Source organism: Lepidochelys kempii, chromosome 3, assembly GCF_965140285.1.
Source record: "Lepidochelys kempii isolate rLepKem1 chromosome 3, rLepKem1.hap1, whole genome shotgun sequence".
Taxonomy (NCBI): Eukaryota; Metazoa; Chordata; order Testudines; family Cheloniidae; genus Lepidochelys; species Lepidochelys kempii.
In genome coordinates, this window is record NC_136382.1 from 168,018,944 (window position 1) to 168,044,251 (window position 25,308).

At 42.6% G+C, this 25,308-nt stretch overlaps 2 protein-coding genes across 8 annotated transcripts in view; one reads left to right on the forward strand and one right to left on the reverse strand.

Moving 5' to 3' along the window:
- The window catches only part of DTL (denticleless E3 ubiquitin protein ligase adapter), a 32,382-nt gene extending 26,080 nt beyond the window's left edge, over positions 1–6,302 (reverse strand). Inside the window, exons 1-6 of one of the 2 annotated variants that reach the window (XM_073338961.2) lie at positions 6,203–6,302; positions 5,343–5,468; positions 1,921–2,019; positions 1,478–1,539; positions 1,267–1,387; positions 145–210 (exon numbers count right to left, since the gene is read on the reverse strand). In XM_073338961.2, the coding sequence (XP_073195062.1) occupies positions 145–210; positions 1,267–1,387; positions 1,478–1,539; positions 1,921–2,019; positions 5,343–5,468; positions 6,203–6,248 (520 nt within the window). In that variant the 5' untranslated portion in view covers positions 6,249–6,302. Of the gene's footprint in view, positions 1–144; positions 211–1,266; positions 1,540–1,920; positions 2,020–5,342; positions 5,469–6,202 lie in introns of those variants that run through there. The other variant, XM_078852274.1, reaches the window with a different exon arrangement.
- Positions 6,303–6,626: 324 nt separating this feature from the next.
- INTS7 (integrator complex subunit 7) overlaps positions 6,627–25,308 on the forward strand; it is a 69,023-nt gene continuing 50,341 nt past the window's right edge. For 3 of the 6 annotated variants that reach the window (XR_012158241.2, XR_012158240.2, XM_073338956.2), the window contains exons 1-13: positions 6,631–6,884; positions 9,778–9,907; positions 11,403–11,549; positions 12,740–12,877; positions 14,767–14,813; positions 15,603–15,802; positions 16,857–16,979; positions 18,862–18,979; positions 20,510–20,641; positions 21,292–21,389; positions 22,229–22,468; positions 23,499–23,636; positions 24,375–24,581. Coding sequence is in view for 4 of the 6 variants with exons in the window: in XM_073338956.2 (XP_073195057.1) it covers positions 6,794–6,884; positions 9,778–9,907; positions 11,403–11,549; positions 12,740–12,877; positions 14,767–14,813; positions 15,603–15,802; positions 16,857–16,979; positions 18,862–18,979; positions 20,510–20,641; positions 21,292–21,389; positions 22,229–22,468; positions 23,499–23,636; positions 24,375–24,581 (1,809 nt within the window). In the remaining 2 variants the exon portion in view is untranslated. Of the gene's footprint in view, positions 6,885–9,777; positions 9,908–11,402; positions 11,550–12,739; positions 12,878–14,766; positions 15,010–15,602; positions 15,803–16,856; positions 16,980–18,861; positions 18,980–20,509; positions 20,642–21,291; positions 21,390–22,228; positions 22,469–23,498; positions 23,637–24,374; positions 24,582–25,308 lie in introns of those variants that run through there. The other 3 variants (XM_073338957.2, XM_073338958.2, XM_073338960.1) reach the window with 3 other exon arrangements.

The window sequence follows — 25,308 nt, forward strand, 5'->3', positions numbered from 1 at the left end:
TCCCACTAAAGCAGCTTTTCCCCCAAATAATTCATGTCCTGTTTAAGGGGCTTTGCCTGTATTGCAATAAACTGCATCAACCCCAAAGAATAAGCTCCAATACACACCACCAGCCCCATTACACACTTCTGAAAGCTCACCTACCTTTTTTGTTGCACCTGGTGTCCCAGAGCATGACGTTTCCATCTCTGCCTCCAGTACAGAAGACAGCTGAGGGAAACATATTTATTAGCTTCAAAAAGTTACAAGTGTTCATTTTAGAAGATTAACTGAAGCCAGGGTGGCACCATCTCTGTGACAATGCCCTGCGTCATCTGCCTGTCCTAGCCCTAAACCTGGCAACCACATCTCAAGGCTGCAGGCTCACTGCTAAGGTGGTAGATTTAGAATCTGAGGAAAGGCAGCCTGCTGCTTGGTACTGTTTGGCAAAGGAGATTGGTGGGTTTTTCCTTATTACAACTGACCCACAGGCAACAACTGAAGATAGTAGCATATGAATGTTCAAGGAGAATTGAATGACTCAGGGAACCTCCAACTTTAATAGCTTAAATTTGGCTCAGGTTAGTGATCACAAGAAGTTACCAGCATTAAATAGCTTTCTGGTGTCCCATGCAGGAGTAGCTAATATTATTATAGTTCAGGGGTGGCCAAACTTACTGATCCTCTGAGCTGCATAGGACAATCTTCAGAAGTTCAAGAGCCAAGCTCGCCTGCCGGTTTCAGGGCTTCAGCCCTGCAGGAGGCACCGCCTGAAGCCCCAAGCCCTGGCAGGTGCTCCCTGGAGGGCTGAAACCCCGAGACCCCCCTCCCCTCAGAGCAGAAGCCCCTAGCCCCACCACCTTGCCAAAGGGCAGAAGCCCCTAGCTCCACCCCACCCCCCAGTCTGGTGGACAGAGAAGCAGGGGGAAGCGCGATGGAGGCACCACGAGCCGCACTTTAACTGTAAAAAAGCCACGTGCTGCTCATAAACTGTGGTTTGGCCACCCTTGCTACAGTTCCTTACGTATAACTACATAGCACAGACACCCTTGTTGACAACTTCAGCCCAGAGACCACTAAAACTGAGTGGTCCTGGAAACTTAACCAGCCTTTCACCCCAGAGAAGGTCTCTACTGGACACAGTTGAGCCACATTGGAAGGGCAGTGTGAGGAAGCCTACTCGGGCACTGCCTGTGCTACAAACAGTGGGCTTTGGCCTCCAGAGATCTCATCAGTACTAAGATTTACTTTAAAAAAAAAAATGGGGAGAGAAACATGAACATTTACCTTTCTCAAATTTAGAGAAAGCAACTGACTTGAGGCTGCACTGATGACCTTTACATATGCCAAGCAGCTCACCAGCCCTCACATCCCAGACTTTGGCTGTCTGGTCTCCTGAAGCTGTAACCTTGAGGGGAAGAAATGAAAAGATTTAGACATTCTTTGCATCGTTCACCAGAGCACTAAAAATAAAGTCAGAGAGCACAAGTCATCTTACAATCCTGTGTTCCCCAGGCACCCAGGCAAGGTCGAAGACCGCATTTGAGTGAGCCAGCCACTCTGAAGGAAAAACAAAGGCTAAGATTAGTTCAGACCATGCAAAAAGTAGGCATCTTGGAAACGCATTGAAGCGTGACATTCACTTGTAGAGAACTATGAACATTTTTTTAATCCAACATTCAAATGACTACATTTTGTGGCTTGTCAACAACAGCTTTTCACGGGTGCTAAAAGCAACATAGGACAATTTGTTTAGAAGACCAATACTGGGGACATGTTCACACTACTGCTTTAAAAACAGAAGCCATGAAATTACAAAGAAGGAATGCAAGTACTGCCCATATTTAAGTATTAGTCAACACAGCAAAAGCGCTTTTTGCTTCTAACAAATCATGCCCATTTTTTACATCAAGTTCAGATCTTGCTCTGAGTTACATTTACCTCTAAAGATCTGCTTGCCACTGTTTTGGGTTTCAGTATCATAAAGTCTAACAAAGCCTTCTTCATTTGCAACTGCAAGTACATGCTGCAGATCTGAAGCTGAAAGACAAATGATTGGAAGTTATGTTTTTTGTATATTAAATAGCTACCTCAATGTTTCCCTCCCAAAAGAGAACTGCAAACAAATTACTTAAATAGAATATACAGCAATTGCACAACTTTGGAAAAAGTAATTAGCACTTACATAGCAATTTACATCTTCAAAGCACTATATAAACATTAATGCTCTATAACAGAATATGAATAGCCCACTTTACCAAAGGGAAAACAGAAAGCTTACATGACTTGCCAAATGTTACAGTGAGATGGTGGCAGAGCTACAATTAGAACTCAGATATCCCTAATTACTAGTCCCCTGCTGCCTCAGTAGTTTATAAAGAATATCAGAATGGACAAATTAGAGAACTGGTCTGATATCAGTAAGATGAAATTCAATAAAGACAAGTGCAAAGTACTACACTTAGGAAGGAAAAAATCAAATGCAAAAAAAGTCAACAAAATGAGGAATAACTGGCTAGATGGTAGTACTGCTGCGAAGGATCTGGGGGTTGTAGTGGACCACAAATTGAGTATCAGTAAACAATGTGATGTAGTTGCAAAAAAGGCTAATATTCTGGGGGGTATTAAGAGGAGTGTTGTATGTAAGACATGGGATATAATTGTTCTGCTCTACTTGGTAATGGAGAAGCCTCAGCAGGAGTGCTGTGTCCAGTTCTGGGCGACACACTTTAGGAAAGATGTAGATAAACTGAAAAGAATCCAGAGGACAGCAACAAAAATAATAAAAGATTAAACAAACTTGACTTATGAAGAAAGGTTAAAAAAACTGGGCATGTTTTGACTTGAGAAAAGAAGACTGAAGGGGGACTTGATAAAAGTCTTCAAATATGTTAAGGAGTGTTATAAAGAGGATGATGACCAATTGTTTTCCATATCCAGTGAAGCTAGGACAAGAAGTAATGGGCTTAATCTGCAGCAAGGGGGATTTAGGTTACATCAGCAGTTCTCAATCGAGGGTCTGTAGCCCCTGGGTGGCCTTGAGCCCTTTCTGGGGGGCTGTGGGACCCCATGGCTGGAACCCAGAACTCCCCTGCCGTGGGGCTGAAGCCAGAAGCCCTGGCGCCCTCCACCGTGGGGCTGGAGCCAGGAGTCATGGGGCTGAAGCCCCAAGCACTGGTTGCTTCCCCTCCCCACAGTGCCAGAGCGGAGCAGTCCCAAGGACAGCTCCACACACCCCCACTTCCTCCTCTCCCTGCCCCTTGGTCAGGTCAGAGGCGGGAAGCCGGAGCCTGGCTGCTGCTGCTCTGGCTGGTGCCATGGAGTGGGCAGCCGCGGCATTCCGTCTCCCGTTGCTGGTGCCTGGGGTTGCAGCTGCTCCTCAGCTCATGCAGCCAGTAAGAGCCACCTAGGCAGGGGGACCCGGATCTGTGGCTGGCAGAGCCCTTGGCGAGCAGTGACCACAGGGGAGCCCTCCTGGTGCACAGCCCCTAGCTACCCCCTTCCTGCACCCTAAGCTACTCCCCTGACCACACACAGCCCCTAGCTACCCCCATACCTGCACACAGTCCCTAACTACCTCTGTATCCTGAGAGGTTTTCAAACTTTTTGAGCTGAACTCCCATCACACACAACTCAGACAGGCTGGGTGGTCTACTGAGGTGAGTCAGGGGGTGGAGGTGACGCTGCCACCATGTACCCTTATGCGGAGCTGGCCCAAGCCGCCGCAGCGCCTGCCCCCACAAATAGAAGTCAAACTATGCCTATGTCCAAGGGCTCACCCCCTGCCACGCTGGGCCTTGGAGTTTTTATAGCATGTTGAAGGGGGCCTTAGAAAGGAAAATGGTGAGAACCCCTGGGTTAAATTGTAGGAAAAACTTTCTAATGATAAGGTAGTTAAATTCTCAAATAGGCTTTCAAGGCACGTTTTGGGATCCCAGTCATTGCCCAGAACAGGTTGGGCAAACACTTATTAGGGTGATCTAGGTTTATTTGGTCCTACATCAGTGCAGGGGGCTGGAGTTGACCTCTAACGGTCCCTTTCTGCCCTACATTTCTAGGATTCTATTGACTTATTTTATCCCATAATTTTACAGATTCTAAATGCAAAGTGAGCCTTTAATTTCTCCTTAACTTTTATGAGTCAAATGTTTTAGAAAGAGTTTCTTCCCTAGATTCACAGTAAGGTCTTGGATTTGATCAGTTAACTCAATGTCACAGTAATTTGGGTTCTTTAATATATTTGTTCCTTGAATAAATCTGTTAGTGGAAATATTACTTTTACGCAAAATGGTTTGATAGTGCAGACAGAATAACAAATTCCGAAGCGCAGAGGAAACAGATATCCTATCATTATTTGATGCTGTGAGGTTTTTAGCATGACCTCTGGATTTGGAAAGTAGCATATAAGGGGGACTGGATTGCTCAGGGAACTAGTAATGAGCTGCCAAAGTCTCCTCTCAAGGATGATGGTACAAATCCAACCCAAATGTGTAGTGGTCAAGAGCCAGGGCCATCTGATAGCTGCCCAATGGTCCATGGAAAATTAGTTGACTTAGTTCATTTCTCATGGACAGGTATGCTCATCACCAAAGCCAGCACCCAACCACTCTTACTACTGACTGTCACCTTATTCACAGTGTTGAATAAATATAAAAAATGAACTATCCTCTACACCCTTTGGTGGTCCCTCCAGGCCAGGGTTGAGACTGGGGCAGAAGGAGCAGTGTGGAAAAACTTGCACACCTAATGTCAGTGCTATACCAGCAGATAGGGATTTCAGTATCCAGAGCTGTCAAATAAGCCAGCAACTTTCACCTATGCTACACTCACAGAAAGACTTAAAAGGTTTTTTATTTAGTAAGAAGGGATACATATGGGATTTTAGTAGCACATCTTCCTCCTCACCAGTTTCTATTTACTACTACTCACTCTGTTCCAGGTTCTAGTTACTTATGAACCAAGACCAACTGGCCTAATTTTAAACCTGCAAACATCTTAGCTCCACATTAATGAGACATACTTTGCCTTAGACAAGGCTGAAATCAAAAGCTGTTGAAGTGTGTAAATGCATTTAAATTCTTTAACTGAGCACACTTTATTAAAATGCATAGAAATCCCATGATTCTTCCCACAGTCCATTGTGCTGCATAGCTCTAGTATACCAAAGTAAATCATAGTGTTACTCAGTTCACCTTATTGGTTGCTCTAATAGATGTGTCATTAACTGTCATCTACTTTGTCCTTGATATAAAATAAGGAACTCTTTATGAAACTTAATATTCAAAATAAATGGTTACAATATCTGTCCATATGCACAGCTTTGGCTCTAGCATAGTATTTTGATTGCAGAAAAGAACACTTACCTGTAGAAAAGGTGCAACCAAAAGGTGGAACTGGCATTCCCATCTCTCCATAAGAAAGGTGGTCATCTTGCTGACTACACTGATAGCAATCCAAGAGGTGTTGTAGGGGATATTGCAAGGACAGACCTAAAAATAAGAAAAAGATTGATATGAATCAGGATTTTGAGTGGCTGAAATGAAACCCACCCACTTCCTTGGGTCAGAGGTCTTGTCCACATTTTGTGGACTCATCCACGTTGATGGGGTTCTGCACTTGGTCATGGAGCCGAAGTACTCGTCATAATTTGAACACTAAACAGAAGAATCCACGACCTGTGCGGGGCGGCATTTGCTATACCATTCGCTACACCCCCCGCGTTAGAAACGTCTTATCGAGATGCGCCAGAGCTGTAGCTCACGAAAGCTCATGCTCAAATAAATTGGTTAGTCTCTAAGGTGCCACAAGTCCTCCTTTTCTTTTTGCGAATACAGACTAACACGGCTGTTACTCTGAAACCCATCATCACAGGTAGCTGCGAGCCCCTCCCCGGGCTGGACAGAGCCACCCATGGGGTGATCTCTCCAGAGAGGGGGCGCCCCAGCAGTGGGGCTGTCCAAGCAAGGACAGAGCACCAGGGGCGGCACTGCAAGGGACACACACCCCGTGCATCGGTCCCGCTCGCCGCGGAGAGAACAGGCACCTGCCTTCCCTCCCCGCGGCCCTGGCACCCACCCCCCGGCGTCGGGGCCGAAGCCGGGCAGGCGGTGTCCGGCGGAGCGGGTGGGGAATCCCAGGAGCTGCGGGCTCACGCAGCGGGAGACAGGGATCCGGATCCCGGGGAGCGGAGGGTCGGGCCCGTGGATCGCGGTCCGTTACTCACGCTGCGGCCCGGCCTGGGCCCGGTGGAGGAGCGAGCGGCAGAGCATGACCCGTTACACAAGCAGCGGCGGGGACACGAACGAACACAGCACCGACCATCCACTCCCGCCACCCGAACTACCCGCCAATTCGCCAAACTCCATTCCCGCTCCCCATTGGACAGAACGACGGGGACGGGGCTACAGGCCACACCCGCTACCTCCCATTGGGCGGTGGCTCCGGGGCGGGGCCACGAGACCACACCTATTTCCACTCTGCCCATGGTAGATGCTGCCGGCGCTACGGTGAAGGCGGTGGGTAGTGGCACGTCACTGCACAGGGGCACCTATCGGAGCGCGCTGCGCATGTGCGAGAGACCCAGTGGCGGGAGTATGAGGCTCGCTGGGTCCGCACGTGCGGTGTGCAGCTGGTGACAGCGCATGCGTCCCCAAACGCGGTGGCGGGAACGTGACAGTGCGTGCGCACGCTGTAAACCCGTCGGTGGTGTGGCGAATCGCGCATGCGCAGCCGCAGGAGACGGTTAGGGGCGCTGGTAGCTGCGCACTGAGTTTACGAATCGTGCTGTGAGCTAGTACCGGGAGCGGGGAGCGCTATGGCCTCCGGCGCTAAGTCCTTCCTGGCGGACGCGGGCTACGGCGAGCAAGAGCTGGACGCCAACTCCGCCCTCATGGAGCTGGACAAAGGTAGGGAGAAGCCGCCCACCGCCCTGCTGTGGCAGCGCAGCGCGCATGCGCCGGCACGTAGTGGCCGCCCCGCCTCATCGAGGGGCTGGGCCGCGCGGGGTGTCTCTCCCGGGCCCCGCTCTGGGCCAGCCCAGGGGAGGACGAGGCCGGCCGCAGAGACACGCCGCCCTGTGCCCCCTCCCTCGGTCCGGCTGCGGCCCCTCCTTCGCGGAGCCGGTGCCCTGCAGCCAGCGGCCGGGCTGAGCGGCTCCTTCCCCTGGTACTGTTCGTGTTGCGATCGGGTCCTTTGTGCCGCCCCAGCATAGAGCGCCCAGACGGCGCCCGGCCGGGGCGTTTACAACCCCCACCGCCTCTTGCCGCTCCCCGGGTGTGACCGAGCCCTCTGGGCAGCGGCGGGAAGTCTGGCCCGGGTGGGTTCTCCTGCTCTTCCCGCCCCTGCCCCCCGCAACATCCGAGCGCCTTCCAGCCGTGCGTCCCACTGGCCGGCTAGCCTCTGCCCCCTGCGCGTTCTCTCGTCCCCGGCCCGTGTGCCAGAGAGGCTCCTGGGTGGGACTTCATTTTAATCAGATGTGTGTAGCTGTATGGTCATGTTAGTGACGGCAGGGTCAGAGAAACGTGCCTTGGACTGACAACAGAAGGTGGCTTGTGGTGGACCTTAGCTCCTGTGAAAGTTCATTGCACAGTCTTGTTGGGCCGGCCCTTGAGCAAACTGCGGAAAAGGATTGCTCAGTGGTTTGAGCATTGGCCTGGTAAACCCAGGGTTGGGAGTTCAATCCTTGACGGGGCCATTTAGGGATCTGGGGCAAAAATTGGGGATTGGTCTTGCTTTTTGAGCAGGGGGTTGGACTAGATGACCTCCTGAGGTCCCTTCCAACCCTGATATTCTATGATTCTGTGATTCCTGTACAGATTAGCTTTACCCTTATTGTGCCAGGGAAGAGAAGTTGTTAATCACAGTCTTCATCCTAGAGCTTTGGCAGATCTCACAGGGCAGGTCTACACTAAAAACACTGCATCAGATGCTCGAAAGTGAGGGGAGAGCCCTCACCTTCTCATCGTTAATCCACCACTGCAAGAGGCAGTAGCTATATTGGTGGGAAAACCCTCCCACCAGCATACCCCTGTATACATTGGCACTGAGGTTGGCATAACTAAGTGGTTCCAGAGTGTGAATTGTTTACTGAGTGACATAGATATATCAAAGTAATTCTGGAGTGGAGACCTACCCTTAGATATTTAGGTCTAGATCAGGGGTAATCAATATATTTTTCATAAAGGTATAACTTTCTTGGTCAAGGTCCAGACTCCAGAGAAAATAATATAAAAAAACCAACAATAATAAGTAAATAAAAGATTTTGCAGTCTCTTCAAAAGTGTCTCGCGGTGTCGATTTGGCACATGATCCACCTATTGACTATCTCTGGTCTAGGCCATTGAGTACCTGTGTAGGGAGTGGAAGACAGGTCTGATTTGTTTGTGGTAGCCACTGTTGCTGACAAAACGTTCTGCAGCATTCTGTACCAATTGGAGTTTCCTAAGCACTGAATGTATCACGTCTATCTATGTTGCATTGCTGTAGTCCAACTAAGAGTTGATGAAGGCATTAATAACTGAGGCCAGGTTATCTTTGCCAGGATGTGACAGATCTTCTAACCAACTGGAAATGATAGAAAGTGGTGAACTTGGATGCTGATATGAGAGCTTAGTGTTGGTGAGGAATCCAAGAGCACTTCTAAGCTATGGACTGGATAGAATTATTTGTTTTTGGGAAAAAATAATTAATGTGAAGAGCTTGTCAAGTACTACATGACCCAAACTAGTTGTAGCCTTCTCATGCTACTGCAATATACATGCATCCGATTAAGTGAGCTGTAGCTCACGAAAGCTTATGCTCAAATAAATTGGTTAGTCTCTAAGGTGCCACAAGTACTCCTTTTCTTTTTATGTTTAATAATAACTGTTAACTAAAGTGAATGTGGATTGAAGTCTGTAGGAGAGCTGACAGAATGCCAGGGTCTGGAATTCGCAAGATTGTGCTCTGTGCTTGCTTTGTTGCCCTTATTCTGTGTATCTAATACCTCAGTAATATTTGTCAAGTGCATTCCTTAAGTGACTTCTGTAGTACCAAAAAGGAAACAAAAAGTAGTTCAGTTAATGACTCAGTAGTGCTAATCATGAGTATATTTGTATTTTGTTTGAAAGTTATCCTGCTCACTAGTTAATGATGGAAGACTGATGATGACTCAGTTTTCAATTGATAGGGACCAAAAGAGACATTAGACACTGCATAAAAGTATCAAAAACGTCAGTTTTAAATATTCTCTGCAGAAAGAATGTTTAACTTCCTTTACACTTTCAGAAAAATCAAAATTACCCTGACTTTACATATTTTAATGTATGTAAATTTTATCCTATCCAAGACCCTAATCTTACACACTTAAGCATGTGTGTCACTTTGCTCCTGTGAGTAGTCCTATAGTCTTCAATGGGACTACTCATGTGAGTAAAGTTAAATGTGTGTTTGGGTGTTTTCAGGGTCAGGGCCAACTGTATAGATGTTCTCATTATTCATATAAATGTCTAATCCTTTCTAAAATATCCAGCTAAGCTTTCTGCCTCAATGGTATCTTGTGGCAATGAGTTCTGTGGGTTAATTACATTGTGCCTGTGTGTGGAGTGTGTCTTTTTTATTAGTTGCAGATTTGTTACCTTTCAGTTACATTAACTTTGCCCTTAAGTTTTACTTGAGAGGGTAAATAGCCCATTTTACCTCCTATATTAGATTTGTCATGCTCCATCTTATTTCCACTCTAGATAATCTTGAGTTTTTCGGTCTTCCGTCAGGGAAAACCATAGCTATACTGCTAGAAAATAATTGTTGTTTTTCACATAGGCCTCAGGTCTGGAAAACTTGGGGAGCAATGTGAAGCTGTTGTCCGTTTTCCCAGACTCTTTCAGAAATATCCATTCCCGATTCTCATTAATTCTGCATTCCTAAAGCTGGCTGATGTTTTCAGAGTTGGGTAAGTATTGTGCTGCTTCACATCCCTGATCCTCAAGTAATTTTCTCTGATCCATGGTCCTTTGAAGCCTAGATAATCTTCCTGCTTTCCCTACTTCACAGCTACTATCCTGTCTAAGGGCATGGCTACACTTGCAAGTGTAGAGCGCTTTGAGTTAAACCAGCCTTCATAGAGCACAGTAGGGAAAGCACTGCAGTTTGTCCACACTAACAGCTTCAAGTGCACTGGCATGGCCACGTTAGCTGTTCTTGCAACGGCCACAGAGAGCAGTGCATTGTGGTAGCTATCCCAGCATGCAAGTGGCTGCAATGTGCTTTTCAAATAGGGGTGGGGGGTGGAGTGTGACAGGGAGTGTGTTTTGTGTATGTGGGGGGGGGGAGAGTGGGTTTTTGGGGGGCTGAGAGCATGTTGGCATGCTGTATTGTAAGTTCAGACAACAGCAGACCCCCTCCTCCCCCCTACCCGTTTCTCTCTCTCTCACACACACAGCATTCCACAGTAATCGTTTGCTTTGTCTCAGAGCAGATAAGCTGTCAGAACAGATAAGGCTGTCAGAAACGGAGCTTTCAAAGGGCATTCCTGTAGCGATTCCAAAACAATGATGAGTGGCCACTTGACTTAAGGGGATTATGGGATGTTTCCGGTGGCTGATCAGAGCGCAGTAATGCGACACCTTGTTCACACTGATGCCTGGGCGTTTCAGCCAAGACGCACCAAGTGTTAATCTTCTCACTGAGGTGGAGTACCAGGAGCGCTCTAGCCACAGAGTCAGAGCGCTCTACGTGACTTGTCAGTGTGGACAGGTAGTGAGCTAGGGCACCCGGGGCTGCTTTAATGCACGCTAACTTGCAAATGTAGCCAAGCCCTAAGGAGGGTTGGATGGACTCTGTTTGGAGCCAGCTGACATCCTGCGTGGTTTGGAGTGATAACGAACAATTGAAGGCATTGTTATTCTGTCCTTCTAAAGTAATGGTTCTCAAACTGTTGTACTGGTGACCCCTTTCACATAGCAAGCCTCTGAGTGTGACCTGACCCCCCACTCCCTAAATTGAAAACACTTGTTTATATATTTATCACCATTATAAATGCTGGAGGCAAAGCGGGGTTTAGGGTGGAGGCTGACAGCTTGCGACCCCTGATGGGTCCTGACCCCCATTTTGAGAACCCCTGTTCTAAAGTTTTGTCTGCAGTGGGAATTTGCCCCAGTTACAGCCATTGTTGATCAGCCAGCAATGTAGATGCAAACATAGGTCCCACTGACACCTGCATCCACTCGGACCTCTTTGCAGTACTACCACTCCCAAAAAAGGATTGAGCCCAAAACATATACTAATCCTAGTACAAAACAAATGTAAAATAGGGTGTTTTGTAGTGGTCTGTAAATTTAATTTATTAATTTAAATCAGTTATAATCATTATTCTGATTCCCAGCCTGTTTGTGAATTTCCATTACACAGAAGTGTGTGTGTAATGTACTGTGTACATCTTCCAATAGAAACAACTTCTTGAGGCTATGTGTCCTGAAAGTCACTCAGCAGAGTGAAAAGCACTTAGAGAAGATCCTGAATGTGGATGAGTTTGTGAAAAGAGTTTTCTCTGTGATTCATAGCAATGATCCGGTTGCTCGAGCAATCACACTCAGGTATGTCTTCCTAATTTAAAACTACTTAGCCTAAGGCTTTATGTGACGGCTGTTTAGTTAGAAAAGTAATGTTCATTAATTATTTAGAGTCTTTAAAAACTGGAATTAATTCTGCAACATTAAGAATGAATATCGGGCTGTTTCCTCTTATCCAAAGGAAAGTACAAGACAGCTGTTTTTAAAGGGAATAAGGTAACATATTTGTGACCTGAATAAGGAGGATACTAGATATCTGTTTGATGTGGTCAGAGTTGCCCAGAGTTGCCTAGATGTATCAGAGAGCAAAACTGCATCTTACATATGCAGTATTGGTGGGTTGCATGCACAAGTACCTTAACTTGTGTTTTGTGCCTCCTGGAATGTATAAAACGTGTATGTTATGTTACCACTCTTGCATTTGATATATTGAGATCACAAACTGTACATAAATTTCCATTATGGTTCCACTACTGCTTGTACAGAACCGGAATAATTTGACTTTTTACAACATTTTTTTTTTTTGTATCTGACTTATTTTCACCATTTCTACTGATCATTATAGATTTTTTTTTCCTCTACCTCTGCCCTTGAAACTTTCGGCTCATTGCATGATATGTGAACTTGGAGGAGGTTTCCCTGCATTGTCCAAGTAGTGCACAAGGTGTAAACTCCTAGGAAAGCCAATGAGAAATGCACAGTCAAAACTTTTGTGTAACTTTAATAATGTTAGCGGTAACAGACTGGATTCACTCAAACATCATGGGATAAATTGCACCTCCCTGGCCAGCGTGGGTGCTCTGCCAAGGGTGAGAGACCTCACCCTGAAAGAGGACTTGTGGTGGTAACGCTGCTTTCCTCCCTTACATTTTCTGGAACTTTAACTGAGCCCTGTTGGTACAGGCTTCTCAGGTGATGTCTTGGGTCAGCACAAGTCATGATCACATCTTGATAGATTATAATTGCTTGCTGGTTCAGCAGTTAAAAAATCTACAGTTGGTTAGTTTTGACCTCAGTAAGCAGTTGTGAGGAGAAGGAAGGCACAGAGTTTTGTGGTTAGGTAGGAAGCTTTTGACCATATATTATGTATGTCTGAGCTTTCTTAAAGGAATTACTGCAGATCTAATTCTTCAAAGTTTATGTTCATTTTGGTTCACATTTCCCTACACACTGAATTAGTTGCTTTCTGATGCCCCTGTGATTTATTTCTGTAGGATGTTGGGGAGTATGGCATCCATAATCCCAGAAAGGAAGAATGCACATCACAGTATTCGCCAGAGCCTGGATTCCCATGATAATGTTGAGGTCGAAGCTGCTATATTTGCTGCTGCTAACTTTTCTGCACAGTCAAAGTAAGCTGTAAATTCTTCTGTGCTCTTATTGTTTGTATTTTAAGGAGTGGAAGCACTATTAATACAGTAGGACTCTTCACTGTCCTTCAGTAAATTTGGGATCACCTTCTGCAGTACTTGCCATGCCATATGTGGGGAGATACAAAAGAGATCTGTACCATTTATAATGTACAGCATGAATGTTGCAGGAAACTTGAAATCCTATTTAAAACCACACCCAGCAGGGGCATTTGAAACTCATTGAAATTTGCTTTCATTTTTTAAAAGCTGTGAGGAAAAGTTAAGAAATATAAGGGGGAAAAAACTTTAATTAAATAAACATGGTAACTTAAAAATCACACTCTTATCTAAATTTTTTCTTTACTTTTTAAATGTAATCCCTAAAATTTCTTTAATTTAAAGGGATTCAAGGGGAATTTTTTCCATGTTTTTCCTTTATAGTCAGTTTTTGTGAATTCTTTCACCGAGGTGAAGACCATTTAAAAAATACGAAAACCCAAAAAATGGAAGTGAGATTATAAAGTGGTAAACATGGGCAAGGGGAATCCATGGCAGAAATAGTGTCTGAAATTACTTTCAACTTTTTTTTTTAAAATTTGTCTATTTCACGTTGGTGGTGTTGCTCTAAATTTCCTACAACCTACTCTTAAAATGTTAAGAATGTCTGGAAAGTGAGTGAATCTGGCAACTACAATTGTATTTTTAAAGTGAGAAAAATTCAGTGGACTCCATTTAAGATGGGTGTCAACATTTTTCCAAACCAAACTGCCATTTTATATAGTTCCTGTGGTCACTAATGGTGAACTGTATAGGTTGTGGGGTTTTATTAAAAGAATCCCCAAAACCTTCTTGTGCAATTTTAAGAGGAAAATATTCTGTAACATTACATTACCTGTTTCAGAGTAACAGCTGTGTTAGTCTGTATTCACAAAAAGAAAAGGAGGACTTGTGGCACCTTAAACTAATAAATTTATTTGAGCATAAGCTTTTGTGAGCTACAGCTCACTTCATCGGATGCATTCAGTGCCACAAGTACTCCTTTTCTTTTTGCAATTACATTACCTGTGTTTTAACCAAATCTGAGTCAATTTCTATCTCCTTGGAATCTGCACTGCAGATTCCCTGATTTCTCTGAGGGGGACTAAGTGACAATAAACTGTCCTAAACAAAGGTTTGAACGAACCATCACTTCTGTTTATGGAGAGTTTCATAAAAATCACAATAATCTTAGTAACTCATTTTAATAGAACATGTGCCTAAAACTCCTTTATCCTGCAGGTTCAGTAATCAACCCCATTAACATATTTTTTTAAAATCAATTGTCTACACCTGGAGCACCCTATATTTTGTTCTACAAATAAAGACTGAGTCAAATAAAACTTCTTGCTGTTGTTCAAATAGCATTACACAAGGTTAGGGAAAGCTTTTGGTTGTAGCAGTCTTTCCCTAGAATCTTAAGTCTCTACAAAAGAGCACTTGTAGCAAATTACATTGTTTAACACATAATGTAGTGATCTTACAAGAGTGTTAGCATTGGAGCAAATGTTCCTGCTTGTGTTGGTGCGGATAAAGATGGGCAAGAGACTCAATTCTTTAGTTAGGCTAAGTGATAGACTTGGTAGATCTGTAATCTCAGGTTGAAAGTCTAGATTAATGGAAACTAATTATGTAACAAGTGTCTAAATGTGGCATTATTCTGTGATGTTGACTAGTAGCAGCAAATTTCAGTCAAGCAAACAAAAATGTCTTTCTGGATTTGCAAAATTACTCTTAAATCTTGAAGTTCACAAGCACAATCCTGCTTTTTATAGTCCCTCTTAATTTCTTGGATCATTATTAAACCATAACAGTCACAATTTGAAGTTCAGTTGTGTCTTTTCTCTTCGCAGGGATTTTGCTGGAGGAATATGTAACAAAATCAGTGAAATGATTCAGGGTATGTAGGTGTATTGAATAACGGGAAGAAAATGAAAAGGTTTTAGTATTGTCCCTCCTAATGTTTAAATGTTACCAGAATCCATTGCTCCCTCATCCCTATACTTCCCTGAAACATTCCAGTTGCCTGAAGTTAAGTGAGCTAACGAATGATGCCGGGCAGGGCTCTGGACTACAGCTTGAATGTCTTCAAAAATGTAAATATCCAAAGCATGTTCTAATGTATCTGGTAAACTGAATCCATGTGTGTCATAGCATGTCCAAATACTATGTAATGTGGGTTTTTATGTTGACTTAGAATCTCTAGGTTTCTCTCTTTGCCTCTAGTCTCTGACAAGGCTGCCCTTCTGTCTTGAGCCTTTTGCAGTGACTTAATGTTATAACATGGGTCTCTTTTCCTTTATTATAATTGGAATAATGTAATGTAATTTGAAGGATGACTATTAATATAATTGAGGCACACCCAAAGGAGGAGTAATTGTTTCCCAGCCACTTTACCCATCCATTCTTAAGGCCATTCTAATTGAGAAAGGCTGGGTCCCAGTCTCCTTGGAAACTGACAATACTGCTCTTTAATGGGCTGGTGGAGTCTGTTTAGCACTGAGACCTGCTGTTTCAGGAATTGCGTCCTGCCTCCAGCACTTCTAGCTGCTGCTGCCCACAACTGGCGTTTACTTTGTCTTTCTGTGTTTTTTTGTCTGTCACCAATGTCATTTAAATGTAGTATTTGAAAAGTTCAGGGTTCATTGAGATCTGCTCTGGCACCTAAATACCTCTTTCCATGCACTAGGCTTAGCCACGCCAGTGGACTTGAAGCTGAAGTTGATCCCCATACTACAGCACATGCACCATGATGCCAGCCTGGCATCTAGCTCCCGTCAACTTCTCCAACAGCTGGTAACATCCTATCCTTCCACCAAGATGGTCATTGTTACTCTCCACACCTTTACTTTGCTTGCTGCTTCCTCTTTGGTGGACATACCCAAACAGGTAACACGTAATTGCTCTAAAGGTAATCCCTTATTTGAAAGTGCAAAACCGCTTAAACATCTCAGTTCCTTTCTGATAGTGAAAATAGTTAGATCATAGTCTGTGTTCCTATCCCTATTGCAGATGAGAAGTATCCTAGAAACTGCATTTATTTATTTATTCTTTATTTATATACTATTTGTCTCTTCAACCCCGTCCCCCGTCCAAACAATCTCCTCCTTAAAAGGGGCAATAACATTTGATACCCTGCTTCTCTTGGAGCTCTTACATCTTGCTTCTTGTATGCAGGCCCCTGCACTTGCTTCTCACTCTGTTGCCTTCTCTGATTAGTTGGGATCCTTTCCTTCCACCAAACCCAATCTCTTATCTGCAAACTAGAAAAATGAACATACATTTAAGGTCTTTGTATGTAAAGAGGCACTTGAACCCACTGATGTAAATTACAAATATCAGTCAAGACATGGAACTATAGTGACATTCTCAGCTTAAAGGGGGAATGTTTTCCTCTTATGTAATTGTAACTCTGTGGGCCCAGACAAGTGATGAGCACACAGTAAATCCATATATAAATGAAGTGTGGTATTGGGTTAACTCATTCTTATTTAAAAAAAAAAAAAAATCATGAAAATCTGTTGGTCCACTCTTAGCCTCTTGTAGCCACACTAGACTACAAGATCTATCACTGGCAGCCTTTAGCCTAACAGAACAACTATGTCTGAGATGGCTTGGGTAAGTGCTACTCCAGTTCAGAAGCCACTGTTGATGGTATTAGATATAGGCAACCTGAAACATGATAGGATACCTGGTGTGCTCCATTTTTATGGAAATATGTAGACTGCTCTCCCAGCCCTTGGGTGTTTAGCAGCAATGCTGTCTGAGCTCTGAACAGTCCTGAATGCTTTGAATATACATGTGAATCGTATACAGTTACCTTGTGAGCTTTTTTTTTTTTAAAGGATTTCTCTGTTGCAACCTCTGCTTACGTGTGTGGTTTTTTTAACTAATTTAACTACAGAATCCTACTTAATATTTTAAGCACTGTTTATTGTTGCAGATTCAGCTTTTGCTGCAATACTTGAAAAATGACCCCAGGAAAGCTGTGAAAAGACTTGCTATCCAAGATCTAAAGTTATTGGCAAACAAAACTCCACATACATGGAGCAGAGAAAACATTCAGGTTTGCAATCTTTAAGAAACATTTTTATTGTAAAATTTTTCAACTAAATGCAGTCTTTTTTTTACAAATGAGTATAGAAGTATAGATGTCCCTGTTAAACATGGAAGACTAAGCTTGTCCATTTTAGGAAGAAATGTTAGTTAAAAGTAGCAGCAGTGCTCTTTTTAAGCAATTCTTGCCTTATGACAGGCTTTGCAAGACAAACTCACATCAAGCTTCTCTCAGCAACACTAAGCACTTTCATATTGGGCTCATATTAATGAGTTAGATGACAGAGTGGGATGTTCTTCTACCTCAGATTAATGAGTTTGGTTTTCTTGCCAAACTGACATGTCATTTCTCATTGTAAATGTGCCTACAGGGTATCAGATGCATTTCAGGTTTTTCTTAATTTTAATCGCCCTCAACTGTCCACTAACAGCTGCTTGACAGAGTAGCTTAATTTAAAAAAGTCTTTGGTTTGTGCATTGGCTGTGTTAATACATAGTTTGAGTTGCCCTCCCATACCCCAGTTAAAATGCTTGGACCACTATATTTAAATTTTTTTTTTTAAAAGGATAAAATCTAATACTTTACAAGCCAGCACAGAAAAGGCCGTACTACTAATGCAGGTGGGAGTTGATGGGGAAACTTCATGAGAAGGACATTGCATAGTTTTTCTTGGCCCACCTGGCAGGGGTGAGTACTTAGACATGTGAAGAGATCGCTTGAAGAGGAGGTCTCGAATAAAGCTAGATTTATCTTCATGTACAGTTTTAAATACCAGAAGTGGCAGCCTGTAAAATTAATGAGGGCTGTCAAACTATTACTATTAAAAAAAATAATTGTGATTAATTGCAGTTTTAAGCACACTGTTAAACACTAATAGAATACCACTTTAAATTTATTAGTTTTTGATGTTTTCTACATGTTTCAAATGTTTTGATTTCAGTTACAATACAGAATACAAAGTGTACAGTGCTCACTTTATATTTTTTATTACAAATATTTGCACTGTAAAAAATAAAAGAAATAGTATATTTCAATTCATTTCATACAACTACTATATTAATACTCATCCAAAAATATAATTTCAATTGGTATTCTATTAGTGTTTAACGGTACGATTAAAACTGAGATTCATTTTTTAATTGAGTTAATTTATTTTAATTGCTTGAGTTAATTGCGATTAATTGACAGCCCTAAAATTAATATGTTCTCTCCTTAGCTGAGAGATCAGACAGGCCTGTGGTAGGACTGCAAACTTATCAAGGCAAGCAGTGCTAAGACCAATGGGATTCGGACTTCCAGAAGCTACCATAACACAAATAGATGATGATGATCAAGAAAATTCAGTGTTTATTATCAGCAAGCTTAGAATCTTTATTCTTTTCCATTGGATAATTTTTTTTTATTTAAAAACACTTTTTTGTAAGTGGTGTTGCAGGAAGTGACACTTGAAACTGTTTACAGACAGTTCTCCTTGAAACAAGGACCTTCACGGATTGTAATAAGTTGAATATTGTATGCACTATCTGTGGAATGGTGGATAACTCTGTCTCCAAATTCTACAGAGGTTTTATTATTGAGAAATGTCAGGTGAAAAGTTAGTGATCATTTAACAAACATAATATATTTTATTGATAACTTGTGAAAGCCATGTCACTTTGAGGACAAGACTTGTACACAGTCTATTAAAATTGCTTTAGGACAGTGGCAAGTGAGGAAATATATTTGCAAGATCTGAATTTGATGTCGATAGTGATTTTTTTTTCCTATACAGTTTTACCTGTATTAAAATTAACTACAAAGTTTAAAAAAAAAAAAAGAGCAAACATTTTTGAAGACGGTGAGTTTGTAAGATTTTTTTCCCCCCCCATATTCTTTTCTCTTTGGTTTTTAGGCACTCTGTGAATGTGCTCTTCAAACTCCTTATGACAGCTTGAAACTAGGCATGCTATCTGTCCTTGCCACGCTGTCAGGAACTATTGCCATCAAACAGTACTTCAGCATAGCTCCAGGTAAGAAGAGCAGATTAAATCAGCCAAATTTTAGCCCTTTTATTGTAGGGGTTTGATAAGTGTTGATCTTCAGCCACTTTATTATTGTTAATAATACCTTACATAACACTTCCCTGAAGGCTCCTAAAGCACTTCCTAAACCATGAACTTTAATCTGCCCCCATTAAAGTCCATGCAAGCAAGCTTTTATAAAGAATATAAAAATTATAATTGGGATGGAGTGTAGTATATTAGAGCAGATCTCAGACATACTATGCCATGCTCTGGCTTCAATTTGTTGTGGGACTTTGGGTAAGCCATTTACTCCTATGCCTCAGTGTCTCTGTTAGTAAAGTGGGGCTATTAATATTTACCTAGCCTATCGGTATTGTGAGGCTTAAATCATGTTTATAGGGTGCTTTGAGATCATAGGATGAAAAAATCCATAGATGTGCAAAATGCTTCAGAGAGAGTGAATACATGGAGTGATGTAGTTTAGGCTTTATTGGCATGAGGCTGGAACAGTTGTATTCTCCAGGAAAGGCAAAGCCACTGAACAGTTATGTGAGGATGATGCACATGAGTGTCAATAAAACCTTTTTTTGACACAACTGTGTATTCTGGATGTGTTGTATATTATACTGAATAACTTGGGAAATATTTCAGGGATCTCTTAAAATGCTCCTGAGTGGTATTGGTTTTTTTACTCCTTATTTCTGAGGCCATACTGCCTTAGTTGCTGGGAATCCAACTGCATAGGCCATGGAGGCAGAGAAAAATAACCAATAAATTTTAAAAAACCTGTAAATGACTTGTAGCCTAATGCATAATGAAGGTTTGAATTTGGTGCAAAGGTCACAGTGTTCTCGAAATCGTGAGTGTGACCCTGCAGCAACAGCCTCTGTTCTACAGGGCTGGGCCTGGCTCCCTGCTCTGGGTGTTGTGATCTGTCCCACGCGGTTGCAGCACCACTCAGTTTTGGCACATCCACCCCTCTGTAGATGGAGACAGAGGTATGAATGTACTAAACCTGAGCAGTGTTGTGACCAGGGAGCCAGGCTCAGCCCCGTGGGACAGGAGCCACTGCTGCAGGGTGAATGTAGAGTTGGCTCACTCTCCGCTCCCAGGCTTCCCACTTCCCCTGTTTGTGATTTTACTGGGGTTATTTGCACCTCTGCTGTGAAATTTATTAAAAATTTGAGACACAATCATAGCTTGCTTATGTGTAATAATGATCCTATGTTAAATATTCATTACCTTCTTGCAAATGCCGTGTCCCATTGGAAAGTTTCATTCACAAATATTAGGTAGTCTTCAGGTTTAAGGGCTATCAGAGACATCCAGCCTTTGTAGCATATGTGCATGCATGCGGACAGCGAGAGGGAATTCCACATGTGGGGGAGGAAACATTTGAGACTGGGATGGGGAATGGGAAATTGAACTAGAGAAACAGTCAGCCAAGCGGAATTGAACTTAAAACTGTGGAAAAGATCTTGTGACATAATTATGGATTATGTTGCTGTACTATCCTTCTTTTGTCTCCTTATTTAGGAACAGCAACAACAGCAAGATCATTTGACTTAGTAAAGCTGGCACAGGAATGCTGTTACCATAATAACCGTGGCATTGCTGCTCATGGTGTGAGAGTTCTGACTAATATATCTGCTTCTTGCCAAGAAAAAGGTAACTCACAAAGTGGGTGGTGGAACAATTCAGCTCATGATCAGGTTTTTGTGCACTTTCTCTTGTTGCCGGGAGGCTTGCCCTGTCCCCGAGTTTCTTGGCTTTCTTTGGAATTGTTCCTCCTCAGATTTGTGGACAGTGGAGAATGCAGACTTATAACCAATTATAAATATTTTAGAGTTTCATGAAGATTCTCCCCACTGTTTAATCCCAGGATCCCTCTGAAGAGGGTTTCTATTTGAATGGGTGCTGATCTCCTCTGTAGCAGCCTCTGTACCATTACCAGAAGTTCATTGGTAATTCATTCATTGGTAATTCATTCAGTGTTCATTACCAGAAGCTAGAACACTGCCCTTCCCCTCTGGAGAGCTGTTGGTACAAACCCAGTGTAAACGATTGTCATAATGTTCAGTAGTTTTGCCCTACTCCAGGCTTGTGCACATCATAAAACCGTAGCCTGTACTAAATAGTTTCCTGAGACTTGTAAAAGCGGACTTGTTGCTGATCAGAATTGAGGTGGTGTGGCAGAAGCGTGGGGAAAGTTTGCATTATCCTGCTGTTGCACCCTCAGTCATGAGCACTAGGTTCACAATCGTGTTCAAAAATAAGTAGAACAGAACTGAATGCTTTACTCTGTTCCTTTCTCCTAGATCTCCTGGTTTTGGAGCAAGATGCGGTCTTTGGCCTTGAGTCTCTTTTAGTTCTTTGTAGCCAAGATAGCAGTCCTGGTGCTCAAGCAACCTTAAAGGTGAAGAGAGTCATAATATCTGTTTCTTTGTTTTGTTTTTGTTTATCATGGAAATGTAGGGCTGGATGGGACCTTGAAGTTATCAAGTCCAGCTCCCTGTGTTGAGGCAGGACCAAGTAAACCTTATAATTCAACTGTCATTCATATTACATCTTCTACACTAGAAAGATCTTAGTCTGGCTGGTGTTCTAGTAGGAGTACAGTGTACTGCCAGGGAGGAGCTTCAAGTTCCCCAGTGCTTTGATCCCAAGATGATAAAGGGTAAGGAGCACAATGAAGCCAGAGGAGTGGAGAAGCCATGCCTCCTATAGCAGCAACTCCTGTCAATTCAGAAGTAGAACTGATGGCCTCAGAGAGTTAAGTCCTGCTCTTTTCAACTAGAGCGACAATTGTTGTAAAGCAGGGATTTGTAGATGAGGGGAGGAAAAGGGATTCTTGCTACTCCAGGGGGATCTCGGAGAGCACTTGGTTTCGCTGGTGGAAGAACGAAACTAACATAAGTGACCACCACACTTTTGTGAACAGTTACCCTTTGGTCCCAAGCTATTACCGAGCAAATAATTTTATAATAATACGTTGACTAAACCAGTAAGAAAAGAAAATATTACACTGCTGTGTCTTGTACTTGTGTGTGGTTTTAAACTGTACTCTTCTGGACAGAGATGTGGTGGTTTGGCAGAGTACACCTCTAGTACAGGTTTATAAATACGTCTTGTTTTCCATTAGCTCTGTAATTTAATTTATAGTCTGAATATTGTGATAATTTCTTTATATTTTTAAGTGAATTTAATGTTGGACAGTGCTTGATGGTGGAACATTGTGATGTTTGCACATTGCAGATTGCACTAACTTGTATGGTGAAGCTGGCCAAGTGTCGTCCCCATCTGAGCCAATCAGTGGTTGAGTCCTTGCTGACACAGTTGCACAGTGCTCAGGATGCTGCTAGAATTCTCATGTGCCACTGTTTAGCGGCAATTGCAATGCAGCTGCCTGTTTTAGGAGATGGCATGCTGGGAGACCTAATGGACCTCTATAAAGTGATTGGACGATCTGCTACAGATAAACAACAGGAACTTTTGGTAAGAAACTGCTGTTCTGGAGAACTGTCCTTGATGGAACAAAGTCCGTCCACATAGAATTACAATGGAAACTAATTGATATTTCATGAACTGGTTTAGCTAATTGTTACACTGGTGACAGAAAATGCTAATCTGTTGCCTCAACAGGAATATATCAGTTCTCTATGAACTATATACTTGCAGAATGGGAAATAATAGTACTCTCAATACGCAGCATCAAAGCCACAGACTGATGTTTGCTTAGCTAGAAGAGAACCGAAATGCTTGATCCAGTCTGATCTGTATTCTGTCCAGTAGATGGCACCAGTTACACATAGGCAAACCAGATCATAACAATGCACTGCTAGAACTCTTGGGGACACACTGGGTCTTTTGCAGAAGTGCTTCTAGGCAAGAAAGATGGCAGTTCAGAAGTAGATACCCCAATTATACATGGACCTTCAAATGTGTATGGTTTAGAGGGTTCTAAAAGAGACAAACCTGTTGAGAGGATTTTAATTGGAAATGAGAGCTTAAGCCCGGATTTGAAAGGCTGCACTCAGTGTAGCTTCAGCTAAGACCCATTAACAATCATGGGTTTTAGGTTCCTAAGTGCCTAAATCTCTTTTGAAATTGAGACTTAGGCTGCTAAATCAGTTAGACACAACACTGAGTACAGCAATGCCTAAATACATTTAAAAATCTGGGCCTTAGTCTTCAAGAAAGTCTGTTACTCTTCATTTCATGTAATTGTGTATTTTTACAGTGCTTTACTATGACTGTTAGCTTGGATGTATTTCTGCTTTAACAATCTAATTGAAAGTGTAAGCTTTTGACAAACTTCAGTGATGAAAAAGCCCTTTCATTGCCTTTTTGTTTGAAATCCTGAACGAAGAAGTTCTCCAGTTCAGAATCAAATTTTGTCTTGTGTTTTTTTTCAGGAAGTCCAATATTGTATAAAATCTTACTTGACACAATCACTGCTTCTGATGCTTTCTAAAAACATACAAATGGAAATGTTTCTTCAATATTAACGGTTGTTTTCCATTAGGTATCCCTCGCTACGGTGATATTTGTTGCCAGTCAAAAAGCTTTATCTTCTGAAGTTAAAAATGTTATCAAACAACAGCTTGAGAATGTCTCCAACGGATGGACAGCATACAGGATAGCCAGGCAGGCATCCAGAATGGTATGTGCAAGTTTCTAGAAAGACGTCCTCAGTAGAAAGTATAGTCAGCCACACTCTGACTTCAGAGTGGAGAGTTAAGTAGGCACTCAGAGGGAGGAAGAAGGTGGGGGAAGGAAAATAGAATTTTCTCCTTTTTATTTCACTGTAACACTGGTTCAGGTTGGTGAAACAGGAGTTGTATCATAAATCAGCATTGGAGGCTGTCATCCCATCTCTCACTGGCAGAGGTGTCTGTAAGCATGTGATGACCAGTGAGTACTGCAGCTTGAAGAAAGGCATGGTCTGATGATTAGGAATCAAGGATGTCCCACCAAACTCTACTGACTAGTTTCCTTTTTGGCCTGGTAAAGTCATGTAGCCTCTGCTGTGTGTATTTCTCTATCTGTATAACTGGTATAATGACTCTTTACTACCCTGAAGTGAAGAATGATTAATGTTAAACACTGAGAAGATGGGAGATGGAAAAAGTAATGCAAAATTCTGTATTGTCTTTAGAGCTGAATCTCTGAGCTGTCTTGTTTAAACAGTAGTACTTCCTACAAGATTATGTATGCCAGACATAAGTAACTGTTACATCTCAGCAGGGTTGACTTGATCAAATGTTGAAGATGTCTCTCACTATTTATTTTTAAAGAGTAGTTTTTGAGGGCTTGGGGTGTTTGGTTTTGTTTTATTTGTTACTATGTCAGTTAAGTGCAAGATCTTTATTTATTTAGTTTACTTGTTGCCCTTTCTTAGGGTAATCATGACATGGCCAGAGAGCTGTATCAAAGCCTGCTGACTCAAGTTGCTTCAGAACACTTCTACTTTTGGCTGAACAGTTTGAAGGAATTTTCCCATGCAGAGCAGTGTCTGACAGGGCTTCAAGAGGAAGATTATAGTTCAGCACTCTCTTGCATTGCTGAGTCTTTAAAATCTTATCACAAAGGGATAGCATCACTCACGGTTAGTATACATCCTCTACTCTAGCAATGGTGAGTCTGTAGGTTGTAGCAGTTGTGCTTGGTTTGATTTTTGTTAACAAGACTTTTTTCAAAGGCTTAGAGAAATTGTTCTTATTTAGGCCTGCAGGAACTATAATTTTTGGAACAGCATATAGGGAAAAGTCAGTTGTAACTAACTGCTGGTTGAGAGAGGAAGCAAAGTCTGTTAAGGCACTGTACTGGGACTCAAGAAAACGGAGTTCAATTCTCAGCTCTGTCACTGACTTCCTGTGCATGACTTTGAACAAGTCACTTAACCTCTGCTGGAATTGCCCATCTATAAAATCAAGATATTTCCTTTCTTCCATTCTCTCTTTATTTAGATAGCCCCTGCCGAAAAAGTTTACAGTCTATCACTATTAGTTTGTAGAAGGCCTCGGTAACAGGGCCTTGATTTTTGTTTGGACCTTTAGATGTTACCATAATATTAAAAATGATTGTGGGGTATGGCATATCTTCCAAGATGGCCATTGGTTTGAAATAGCTGTGGGAAGGGATTAAATAAGCCTGTCCAGTTGACTATTCAAGGCAAGCAGGATTAAGATGGTGTCCAATTTATATGGAGCAGAAAATTACTTCATTGTGTAACATGATGAAAATAGTGAGAAGTTATAAATAGCCAAGCATTGTTGCAGCTGAAAAAATGTTTGTTTATAAATCCTAACTGCCCACTGTCCATTCACTTTAGT